This window comes from Oncorhynchus masou, chromosome 32, assembly GCF_036934945.1.
Source record: "Oncorhynchus masou masou isolate Uvic2021 chromosome 32, UVic_Omas_1.1, whole genome shotgun sequence".
Lineage (NCBI taxonomy): Eukaryota > Metazoa > Chordata > Actinopteri > Salmoniformes > Salmonidae > Oncorhynchus > Oncorhynchus masou.
In genome coordinates, this window is record NC_088243.1 from 68,507,863 (window position 1) to 68,521,164 (window position 13,302).

At 46.4% G+C, this 13,302-nt stretch overlaps 1 protein-coding gene across 2 annotated transcripts in view; it reads right to left on the reverse strand.

Moving 5' to 3' along the window:
• The window catches only part of LOC135526510 (follistatin-related protein 5-like), a 211,914-nt gene that overhangs the window by 161,379 nt on the left and 37,233 nt on the right, over nt 1-13,302 (reverse strand). Inside the window, exon 3 of one of the 2 annotated variants that reach the window (XM_064954946.1) lies at nt 824-854. In XM_064954946.1, coding sequence (XP_064811018.1) covers nt 824-854 — 31 coding nt within the window. Of the gene's footprint in view, nt 1-823; nt 858-13,302 lie in introns of both variants that reach the window. The other variant, XM_064954944.1, reaches the window with a different exon arrangement.

Genomic DNA, 13,302 nt, shown 5'->3' on the forward strand with positions numbered 1-13,302 from the left:
TTTGACCATGCTGGTCATTTATGAACATTTGAACATCTTGGCCATGTTCTGTTATGATCTCCACCCGGCACAGCCAGAAGAGGACTGGCCACCCCACATAGCCTGGTTCCTCTCTAGGTTTCTTCCTAGGTTTTGGCCTTTCTAGGGAGTTTTTCCTAGCCACCATGCGTCTACACCTGCATTGCTTGCTGTTTGCGGTTTTAGGCTGGGTTTCTGTACAGCACTTTGAGATATCAGCTGATGTATGAAGGGCTATATAAATACATTTTAGATTTGATATTTGGGAACTCCACTGTTGGAAAATCATTCCAGGTGATGCTGGTTGAGAGAATGACAAAAGTTTGCAAAGCTGTCATCAAGGCAAAGGGTGGCTACTTTGAAGAATCTCAAATATAAAATACACTTGAAATGGTTTAACACTTTTCTGGTTACTACATGATTCTATATGTGCTATTTCATAGTTTTGATGTCTTCACTATTATTCTAAAATGTAGAAAATAGTCAAAAAAAATAAAGAAAAACCCTTGAATGAGTAGGTGTGTCCAAATTGTTGACTTATACCTAAAGGGGTACTAAAATTATAAATCAAATAGCTAAATGATCCATCGTATTACCATCTTAAAACAATTAGCTTAGGAAGGGCCCTTAGCCCCACTTAGCACTGAGTTCATTCAGTGTAACTGTGTGTTATCTACCTGTTTAGTTTCGTCAACCGTTTTACACAACTCTCCAATAACAGTTTCATAGTCGACTCAACAATAATATTCATGAAAGTGAAAGCCCAAGCACTGTGACAAAAGGGAAGAAAAAAATGGAGACATACCCTTTATCCGCAAACTCCCTGGGATCCCATCCTGCTGAAACAACAACAAACAGAAAGACACAAAGCTGTAAGATATCACACAGTCACACTTGCATCAAGTTAACAAGATCAACATTCGTCAACAGAGTAATAAGACCAAGAGCAATTTCACTTTTATGAGTGGAATCTCAGCCGCTGCTACAAATATTGAAGGTATTCATGTCGAAGACTTATAAATGCATAGAAAGATGAGGCATTTTTACCGTATGAAGCACTTAGCTGAGGTGGCTATTGAGAATAATAGGATACTATTGGGAATCTGTTTATTTTATCATAAAGTGCAGTGACTAGTTGGCTTTTCTGTTACATTTCATATTCATGAGTTACTGCCAAGTCACTGAAGTACATAACATATGCAGAGTGTTTGACAGTGAAAGGCTAAGAGGTAATGTCTGTATCTCCATAAAAGGTATTTCTCTAAAGGTTAAAAGAAGCAGCAAGAGAGTGAAAAATGGCAATTGAAAACGTTATGTACCATTATGCCCTTGAAGAAGGTACTTTGCAGCGCAACACTACCAATGTATTTACTAGTGAATCATTGGTATTTTATGCCCAATGATGGTATAGGGCCGTTATGGTGAAATAAAAGGCTTCAATTTACAGTAGTGTATGGCAATTCACCAGCTGTTGAAGACCATATAAATATTTGATTCCATTCTCTGTGTGGAGAATTCCTCCTTTTTATTCCAGCTACTGGCAGGGTAATGTAATAGGTCCAGAGTCAATAACGAGAGCTTTTCTCTTTTCTCTGACTGATACCAATCAGAAAATACTTATCTAACACATCGATTGACATAGTAAAATGCACAGAAAATGTTTAGAATGTAAAATGTTTACATACAAATCCCCAATGGATTTACCTAAATCAATGGACTGCATGACTGATCAAAAAGTGTTCAACAGAGTAGTGACATGTTGTAGAGTTTCTCAGTTGACAGAATGCCTAATAACATACTTGCTAGTGTTTCATGTATCTTGCTGTTTTCCGTGTCAATAGAAAATGTACTCTGGTATTGAGCCATGTCAACATTAATATGTCACTAGAGTATGGAGGCATGAAATTAAAGGGGATTTTGACTCATATTGGCTTCTTGATGCCAGACAAGTCATGTATGTTGAACCGCACCATGCCAACACATTACTTACCCATGTATAGAGAAGGTCACTTCACTCACCAGGGTAGTGTTCAGCATGGCACTGTCACGCCTTGACCTTAAAGAGCCTTTTTATTTCTCTATTTGGTTAGGTCCGGGTGTGATTTGGGTGGGCATTTTAGTTTGTCTATTTCTTTGTTGGCCGGATATGGTTCTCAGTCAGAGGAAGCTGTCTATCGTTGTCTCTGATTGGGGATCATACTTAGGCAGCCCTTTTTCCCACCTTCAGTTGTGGGATATTGTTTGTGTGTAGTTGCGTTCTGCTCTAGATATAGCTTTAAGTTCGTTTGCTTATTTTGTTTTTTTTTCGGTGTCCTTTTGAATAAAGAAAAAATGTACGCCTACCACGCTGAACCTTGGTCTCATTCTAACGATGTTCGTAACAGGCACACTGTAGGAAAAAGATCTGTAATTAAAAACTTGTTCCAGTTGGACAAGTTCAGCTACTGCCTTCAAATTTCAGTGAGTTTCAAAAACATTTTACCTACTGACCACTACCCAGGCAATCCATGTCAACACAGAATGATCCCATCAGGGAACATGATGGCTCTAATACATGAATGGTCCAATCGGGGAACATGATGGCTCTTATACGTGCCAAGTCTGAAGCCTTGTCACCATTAGTGTTCTACAGATAACAATGCAGAAATATTTGCCACCAACTATTCATTTTCAACTAAACAGGAATTGTGAGAGAGTCAAAAATACCATCCATCCTATAGTTAAGAACATATTGCCTGCAATATTCAAAGACACGACTACTGTATAACTGTAGCCAAAGTAAGAGGATCAATTAGTTGAGGAGATACTTTGCATGGAAAGTCTGTTGGGGGCGCATTTTAAAGGAGAGTGATTTCATAGGCCTTTGGCAGACTTCTCCCTGGGGCTGGTGGAGCGAGCACACAGCTGTACACACATGGCCCATCTGCCCTGTTACCCCCAGCTGTACACCAAGGGCCATCTACGCCCTGTTACCCCCAGCTGTACATCCATGGCCCATCTGCCCTGTTAGCCCCAGCTGTACACCAAGGGCCATCTATGCCCTGTTACCCACAGCTGTACATCCATGGCCCATCTGCCCCATGTTACCCCCAGCTGTACACCAAGGGCCATCTAAGCCCTGTTACCCCCAACTGTGCATCCATGGCCCATCTGTCCCGTGTTATCCCCAGCTGTACACCAAGGGCCCATCTGCCCTGTTACCCCCAGCTGTACACCAAGGGCCATCTAAGACCTGTTACCCCCAACTGTACATCCATGGCCCATCTACGCCCTGTTACCCCCAGCTGTACATCCATGGCCCATCTGCCCAGTTAACCCCAAATGTACATCCATGGCCCATCTACGCCCTGTTACCCCCAGCTGTACATCCATGGCCCATCTGCACTGTTACCCCCAACTGTACATCCATGGCCCATGTACGCCCTGTTACCCCCAGCTGTACATCCATGGCCCATCTGCCCTGTTACCCCCAACTGTACATCCATGGCCCATCTATGCCCTGTTACCCCCAGCTGTACATCCATGGCCCATCTGCCCTCTTACCCCCAACTGTACATCCATGGCCCATCTACGCCCTGTTACCCCCAGCTGTACATCCATGGCCCATCTGCCCCGTGTTACCCCCAGCTGTACACCGAGGGCCATCTATGCCCTGTTACCCCCAGCTGTACATCCATGGCCCATCTGCCCTGTTACCCCCAGCTGTACACCAAGGGCCATCTACGCCCTGTTACCCCCAGCTGTACATCCATGGCCCATCTGCCCTGTTAGCCCCAGCTGTACACCAAGGGCCATCTATGCCCTGTTACCCACAGCTGTACATCCATGGCCCATCTGCCCCATGTTACCCCCAGCTGTACACCAAGGGCCATCTAAGCCCTGTTACCCCCAACTGTGCATCCATGGCCCATCTGTCCCGTGTTATCCCCAGCTGTACACCAAGGGCCCATCTGCCCTGTTACCCCCAGCTGTACACCAAGGGCCATCTAAGACCTGTTACCCCCAACTGTACATCCATGGCCCATCTACGCCCTGTTACCCCCAGCTGTACATCCATGGCCCATCTGCCCAGTTAACCCCAAATGTACATCCATGGCCCATCTACGCCCTGTTACCCCCAGCTGTACATCCATGGCCCATCTGCACTGTTACCCCCAACTGTACATCCATGGCCCATGTACGCCCTGTTACCCCCAGCTGTACATCCATGGCCCATCTGCCCTGTTACCCCCAACTGTACATCCATGGCCCATCTATGCCCTGTTACCCCCAGCTGTACATCCATGGCCCATCTGCCCTCTTACCCCCAACTGTACATCCATGGCCCATCTACGCCCTGTTACCCCCAGCTGTACATCCATGGCCCATCTGCCCCGTGTTACCCCCAGCTGTACACCGAGGGCCATCTATGCCCTGTTACCCCCAGCTGTACATCCATGGCCCATCTGCCCTGTTACCCCCAGCTGTACACCAAGGGCCATATATGCCCTGTTACCCCCAGCTGTACATCCATGGCCCATCTGCCCTGTGTTACCCCCAGCTGTACACCTAGGGCCATCTATGCCCTGTTACCCCCAGCTGTACATCCATGGCCCAACTGCCCTGTTACCCCCAGCTGTACAACAAGGGCCATCTATGCCCTGTTACCCCCAGCTGTACATCCATGGCCCATCTGCCCTGTTACCCCCAGCTGTACACCCATGGCCCATCTGCCCTGTTACCCCCAGCTGTACACCAATGGACCATCTGCCCTGTTACCCCCAGCTGTACACCAATGTACCATCATCTTACAGCTAGCTGATGAACCGCCCGCATCTCTCTCAAGCTTTATCTACCCAATCCAGAACACACACAGATTTACGCACAGGCTTCCACACATATACATACCGCCTCTCCACTCTGCATACCCTTCGGACACTGTTTCACTAAAGCTTGCCTTTCAACCTTAATCAAGTTGAGCTATCTGTCTCTCCCCCCACTATCGCTATATCTCTCAATCTCTATTTCTATCTCCCTCTCTCTCTGGTTCTCTCACTCTCACTCACACATACACACCCTCTCTAACTAAATCTCTCTCTCCCTCTCTCTCTGTCGGCTTATCCACTTTTAATCTAGATTTGCCATGTGGGTGGCCCAGTGCGTATGAGCTGTGGCTCTCATCAGCCGCCCTCTCCTTGGCTCCATTTTGTGATGCTACGACAAGTAGATAATGTCAAAACAAACTCATGTAAAAATGCCTGTTCCTTTGTTATGTTAATACCATACAGTGCCTTCAGAAAGTATTCATACCCCTTGATGTATTCCACATTTTGTTGTACTACAGCCTGAATTCAAAGTGGATTAAAAAAGAAATCTCACCCATCTACGCTCAATGTTAGCAAATTTCTTGAAAATGAAATACAGAAATATCTCATTTACATAAGTATTCACACCCCTGAGTCAATACATGTTTGAATCACCTTTAAATCAAAACTGTAAATAGGCCACTCAGGAATGAGAGAGGAATGTCGCCAGAGAGGAATGGGAAAAACTCCCCAACTACAGGTGTGCCAAGATTGTGGACTACAGGACCATTCTCATTGACGGGGCTGTAATGGAACAGGTTGAGAGCTTCAAGTTCCTTGGTGTCCACATCACCAACAAACTAGAATGTTTCAGACACACCTAGACAGTCGTGAAGAGGGCACAACAAAGCCTATTCCCCCTCAGACATTTACATTACATTTAAGTCATTTAGCAGACGCTCTTATCCAGAGCGACTTACAAATTGGTGAATTCACCTTCTGACATCCAGTGGAACAGCCACTTTACAATAGTGCATCTAAATCATTTAAGGGGGGGGGTGAGAAGGATTACTTATCCTATCCTAGGTATTCCTTGAAGAGGTGGGGTTTCAGGTGTCTCCGGAAGGTGGTGATTGACTCTGCTGTCCTGGCGTCGTGAGGGAGTTTGTTCCACCATTGGGGGGCCAGAGCAGCGAACAGTTTTGACTGGGCTGAGCGGGAACTGTACTTCCTCAGTGGTAGGGAGGCGAGCAGGCCAGAGGTGGATGAACGCAGTGCCCTTGTTTGGGTGTAGGGCCTGATCAGAGCCTGGAGGTACTGCGGTGCCGTTCCCCTCACAGCTCCGTAGGCAAGCACCATGGTCTTGTAGCGGATGCGAGCTTCAACTGGAAGCCAGTGGAGAGAGCGGAGGAGCGGGGTGACGTGAGAGAACTTGGGAAGGTTGAACACCAGACGGGCTGCGGCGTTCTGGATGAGTTGTAGGGGTTTAATGGCACAGGCAGGGAGCCCAGCCAACAGCGAGTTGCAGTAATCCAGACGGGAGATGACAAGTGCCTGGATTAGGACCTGCGCCGCTTCCTGTGTGAGGCAGGGTCGTACTCTGCGGATGTTGTAGAGCATGAACCTACAGGAACGGGCCACCGCCATGATGTTGGTTGAGAACGACAGGGTGTTGTCCAGGATCACGCCAAGGTTCTTAGCGCTCTGGGAGGAGGACACAATGGAGTTGTCAACCGTGATGGCGAGATCATGGAACGGGCAGTCCTTCCCCGGGAGGAAGAGCAGCTCCGTCTTGCCGAGGTTCAGCTTGAGGTGGTGATCCGTCATCCACACTGATATGTCTGCCAGACATGCAGAGATGCGATTCGCCACCTGGTCATCAGAAGGGGGAAAGGAGAAGATTAATTGTGTGTCGTCTGCATAGCAATGATAGGAGAGACCATGTGAGGTTATGACAGAGCCAAGTGACTTGGTGTATAGCGAGAATAGGAGAGGGCCTAGAACAGAGCCCTGGGGGACACCAGTGGTGAGAGCGCGTGGCGAGGAGACAGATTCTCGCCACGCCACCTGGTAGGACGCAATCCAGGCGTGGGCCGCACCGGAGATGCCCAACTCGGAGAGGGTGGAGAGGAGGATCTGATGGTTCACAGTATCGAAGGCAGCCGATAGGTCTAGAAGGATGAGAGCAGAGGAGAGAGAGTTAGCTTTAGCAGTGCGGAGCGCCTCCGTGATACAGAGAAGAGCAGTCTCAGTTGAATGACTAGTCTTGAAAGCTGACTGATTTGGATCAAGAAGGTCATTCTGAGAGAGATAGCGGGAGAGCTGGCCAAGGACGGCACGTTCAAGGGTTTTGGAGAGAAAAGAAAGAAGGGATACTGGTCTGTAGTTGTTGACATCGGAGGGATCGAGTGTAGGTTTTTTCAGAAGGGGTGCAACTCTCGCTCTCTTGAAGACGGAAGGGACGTAGCCAGCGGTCAGGGATGAGTTGATGAGCGAGGTGAGGTAAGGGAGAAGGTCTCCGGAAATGGTCTGGAGAAGAGAGGAGGGGATAGGGTCAAGCGGGCAGGTTGTTGGGCGGCCGGCCGTCACAAGAAGCGAGATTTCATCTGGAGAGAGAGGGGAGAAAGAGGTCAGAGCACAGGGTAGGGCAGTGTGAGCAGAACCAGCGGTGTCGTTTGACTTAGCGAACGAGGATCGGATGTCGTCGACCTTCTTTTCAAAATGGTTGACGAAGTCATCTGCAGAGAGGGAGGGGGGGAGGAGGATTCAGGAGGGAGGAGAAGGTGGCAAAGAGCTTCCTAGGGTTAGAGGCAGATGCTTGGAATTTAGAGTGGTAGAAAGTGGCTTTAGCAGCAGAGACAGAGGAGGAAAATGTAGAGAGGAGGGAGTGAAAGGATGCCAGTTCCGCAGGGAGGCGAGTTTTCCTCCATTTCCGCTCGGCTGCCCGGAGCTCTGTTCTGTGAGCTCGCAATGAGTCGTCGAGCCACGGAGCGGGAGGGGAGGACCGAGCCGGCCTGGAGGATAGGGGACATAGAGAGTCAAAGGATGCAGAAAGGGAAGAGAGGAGGGTTGAGGAGGCAGAATCAGGAGATAGGTTGGAGAAGGTATGAGCAGAGGGAAGAGATGATAGGATGGAAGAGGAGAGAGTAGCGGGGGAGAGAGAGCGAAGGTTGGGACGGCGCGATACCATCCGAGTAGGGGCAGTGTGGGAAGTGTTGGATGAGAGCGAGAGGGAAAAGGATACAAGGTAGTGGTCGGAGACTTGGAGGGGAGTTGCAATGAGGTTAGTGGAAGAACAGCATCTAGTAAAGATGAGGTCGAGCGTATTGCCTGCCTTGTGAGTAGGGGGAAGGTGAGAGGGTGAGGTCAAAAGAGGAGAGGAGTGGAAAGAAGGAGGCAGAGAGGAATGAGTCAAAGGTAGACGTGGGGAGGTTAAAGTCGCCCAGGACTGTGAGAGGTGAGCCGTCCTCAGGAAAGGAGCTTATCAAGGCATCAAGCTCATTGATGAACTCTCCGAGGGAACCTGGAGGGCGATAAATGATAAGGATGTTAAGCTTGAAAGGGCTGGTAACTGTGACAGCATGGAATTCAAAGGAGGCGATAGACAGATGGGTAAGGGGAGAAAGAGAGAATGACCACTTGGGAGAGATGAGGATCCCGGTGCCACCACCCCGCTGACCAGAAGCTCTCGGGGTGTGCGAGAACACGTGGGCGGACGAAGAGAGGGCAGTAGGAGTAGCAGTGTTATCTGTGGTGATCCATGTTTCCGTCAGTGCCAAGAAGTCGAGGGACTGGAGGGAGGCATAGGCTGAGATGAACTCTGCCTTGTTGGCCGCTGATCGGCAGTTCCAGAGGCTACCGGAGACCTGGAACTCCACGTGGGTCGTGCGCGCTGGGACCACCAGATTAGGGTGGCCGCGGCCACGCGGTGTGGATCGTTTGTATGGTCTGTGCAGAGAGGAGAGAACAGGGATAGATAGACACATAGTTGACAGGCTACAGAAGAGGCTACGCTAATGCAAAGGAGATTGGAATGACAAGTGGACTACACGTCTCTAATGTTCAGAAAGTTAAGCTTACGTAGCAAGAATCTTATTGACTAAAATGATTGAAATGATACAGTACTGCTGGAGTAGGCTAGCTGGGAGTGGCTGCGTTGTTGACACTACACTAATCAAGTCGTTCCGTCGAGTGTAATAGTTTCTACAGTGCTGCTATTCGGGGCTAGCTGGCTAGCTAGCAGTGTTGATTACGTAACGTTACGTTAAAAGAACGACAATAGCTGGCTAGCTAACCTAGAAAATCGCTCTAGACTACACAATTGTCTTAGATACAAAGACGGCTATGTAGCTAGCTAGCTACGATCAAACAAATCAAACAGTTGTACTGTAATGAAGTGAAATGAAAATGTGATACTACCTGTGGAGCGAAGCGGAATGTTGGCCGGGTTGCTAGGTTCAATTCGGTAGACGTTGGCTAGCTGTTGGCTAGCTAGCTCGCAGTATCTCCTACGTTAAGGACGACAAATAGCTGGCTAGCTAACCTCGGTAAATTAAGATAATCACTCTAAGTCTACACACTCTAAACTACACAATTATCTTGGATACGAAGACAGCAAAGACAACTATGTAGCTAGCTAACACTACACTAATCGAGTCGTTCAGTTGAGTGTAATAGTTTCTACAGTGCTAGTGGACGTTAGCTAGCTGCTGGGCAGATAGCAGTGTAGACTACGTTAGGACGACGAAATACGATAATTACGCAATTATCTTTGATGCAAAGACGGCTATGTAGCTAGCTAAGAAGAAATTGCTAAGATTAGACAAATCAAACCGTTGTACTATAATGAAATGTAATGAAAATGTAATGAAAAGTTATACTACCTGCGGACCGAAGTGTAGATGCGACCGCTCGCTCCAACCCGGAACCGGAAGACAAGCAGTAGCTTAAAAGAGGGGTTGGCGGGTGGTGGGTGGCGGGACACAATGCAGATAGCCCGGTTAGCCAATGTGCAGGGGCACTGGAAACGAAAAAGATTTGGCATGGATGCTCAGATCCTCAAAAGGTTCTACAGCTGCAATATCGAGAGCATCACTGCCTGGTACGGAAATTGCCCGGCCTCCGACCGCAAGGCACTACAGAGGGTAGTGTGTACGGCCCAGTACATTACTGGGGCTAAGCTGCCTGCCATCCAGGACCTCTACACCAGGCGGTGTCAGAGGAAGGCCCTAAAAATTGTCAAAGATCCCAGCCACCCCAGTCATAGACTGTTCTCTCTACTACCGCATGGCAAGCAGTACCGGAGTGCCAAGTCTAGGACAAAAAAAGGCTTCTCAACAGTTTATACCCCCAAGTCATAAGACTCCTGAACAGGTAATCAAATGGCTACCCGGACTATTTGCATTGTGTGCCCCCCCAACCCCTCTTTTACGCTGCTGCTACTCTCTGTTTATCATATATGCATAGTCACTTTAACTATACATGCATGTACATACTACCTCAATTGGCCCGACCAACCAGTGCCCCTGCACATTGGCTAACCGGGCTATCTGCATTGTGTCCCGCCACCCACCACCCGCCAACCCCTCTTTTAAGCTACTGCTACTTTCTGTTCATCATATATGCATAGTCACTTTAACCATATCTACATGTACATACTACCTCAATCCGCCCCGACTAACTGGTGTCTGTATATAGCCTCGCTACTGTTATTTTTCACTGTCTTTTTACTGTTGCTTTTATTTCTTTACTTACCTATCGTTCACCTAATACCTTTTTTTGCACTATTGGTTAGAGCCTGTAAGTAAGCATTTCACTGTAAGGTGTACCTGTTGTATTCAGCGCACATAACACATTAACTTTGATATGATTTGATTTGAAAATAGAAATTGAATATATGTGTGCTTTAATTCATATGGACAAGGATATTCTTGAAAATGAATAGAAATGACAAAATGTTTTAATATGGTATATGCCCATACATACACCTATCACTTAGCAGATTTCACACTCATTTGGATTAGGCCTAGTTTACGAAAACAGAGGGACATTTGGGCATTTGTGGAATGACTTAGCCGATTTCACACTTGTTGTCCCAGTCCATTAGTGTTCTGTATTTTTTCATGTTCTATGTTTTGTGTGGACCCCAGGAAGAATATCTGCTGCTTCTTAAACAGCTAATGGGGATCAGAATAAAAATCCTAATCACTCATTTGGATTAGTTTACAAAAACAGCGGGACATTTGGGCATTTGTGGAATGACATCACAGGTAAGGCAGCCGATTGGCTGTTGATGACCACAGAGACAAAGCTCCATACTATAAGCTGAATGGCTCTATGTGATTGGAAACAGTCTTTTTAATGAAAGCTAATGGGGTCACAGCTTATCTCAATGGTATAAACCAGAGCGAGCACAAGCAGTGTTATGACAGAATACCAGCTCACTCCAACCCGTTACCCCAATCATCCTCCATTCTGTCCTGATCCATGGCTGAGCAAAGGCATGCAAAGCAATTCCAGAACAAGGTCTTTGCTGTAGCTAAGAGACCTCACCTCTCAACAATTATAACTGCATTCCTGTGGACTTTAAGTGCACTTTGGTAAGCAAATTTAACCTCTTTGTCATACTGTTCTGTGTGGATGGTCCTTGACGCCCCTCAAAACAATTCACCTCGACATAGATGTTGTAAGCGAAATACAAACAGCAAGTTTAAAGACAAATAGCAAGAGAAAGATTCAACACAATGAGTTAGGAATTTATCATTATGAATTCATCATAATGGGCCATACATTCCCACAGACCAGTTTGACAAATAAACCAAGCTTACCTGTCTATACTCATAAGACAAATTTTACAATATGCAAAAGCTGTAATGGTATTTCTCTGCTTTGTTATTAATGCACCTAGCTAATGGATATATTTTATCACGGAGGAAAGAACATTCATTACTTTTCGTAAGCAGACCTTTAACCGAATGTCTGGCTAGTCATCTGTTTTATGATGCTACAGTATTATTTGGCTTTATCATGGAGTTGTGCTCCAGTATTATTTGGCTTTATCATGGAGTTGTGCTCCAGTGTTATTTGGCTTTATCATGGAGTTGTGCTCCAGTATTATTTGGCTTTATCATGGAGTTGTGCTCCAGTATTATTTGGCTTTATCATGGAGTTGTGCTCCAGTATTATTTGGCTTTATCATGGAGCTGTGCTCCAGTATTATTTGGCTTTAACATGGAGCTGTGCTCCAGTATTATTTGGCTTTATCATGGAGTTGTGCTCCAGTATTATTTGGCTTTATCATGGAGTTGTGTTCCAGTATTATTTGGCTTTATCATGGAGCTGTGCTCCAGTATTATTTGGCTTTATCATGGAGTTGTGCTCCAGTATTATTTGGCTTTATCATGGAGATGTGCTCCAGTATTATTTGGCTTTATCATGGAGCTGTGCTCCAGTATTATTTGGCTTTATCATGGAGTTGTGCTCCAGTGTTATTTGGCTTTATCATGGAGCTGTGCTCCAGTATTATTTGGCTTTATCATGGAGCTGTGCTCCAGTATTATTTGGCTTTATCATGGAGCTGTGCTCCAGTATTATTTGGCTTTATCATGGAGCTGTGCTCCAGTATTATTTGGCTTTATCATGGAGATGTGCTCCAGTATTATTTGGCTTTATCATGGAGTTGTGCTCCAGTGTTATTTGGCTTTATCATGGAGTTGTGCTCCAGTATTATTTGGCTTTATCATGGAGCTGTGCTCCAGTATTATTTGGCTTTATCATGGAGCTGTGCTCCAGTATTATTTGGCTTTATCATGGAGCTGTGCTCCAGTATTATTTGGCTTTATCATGGAGCTGTGCTCCAGTGTTATTTGGCTTTATAGTGAAGTTGGACGCCAGTGTTATTTGTCTGTGCTCGTCGCAGAGTAATTCCTTATGTGGATGTCAGTAATGAGAGAGAAGGGAGATCCTTGACAAGGGAGAGACTGGAGAGTGCAGGTTGGTCACAAGAAAGTCCTCGAGGATGTTGATATACAGTGTTTTCAGAAAGTATTCATACCCTTTGACTTATTCCACCTTTTGTTGTGTCACAGCATGAATTTGAGATGGGTTAAAGTGAAAACACATTTTTAGAACATTTTGCAAATTTATTGAAAATGAAATACAGAAATACTGAGCTCCTTAACATTAGTATTCACACCCCCGAGTCCAAACTTTATAGAAGCACGTTTGGCAGCGATTACAGCTGTGAGTCTTTTGGGGTAAGTCTCTAAGAGCTTTGCACAGCTGGATTGTACAATATTCAAAACAGTAACTAGGCCATTCAATGTTGTCTTGGTGAGCAACTCCAGTGTAGATTTGGTTTTGTGTTTTAGGTTGTGCCATCAATCCCCTGCAACATATCCAGTACGTTGCAGCCCGCCTGGTTTTCAACCTTCCCAAGTTCTCTCATGTCACCTCGCTCCTTCGCACACTCCACTGGATTCCAGTCAAAGCTTGCATCAAC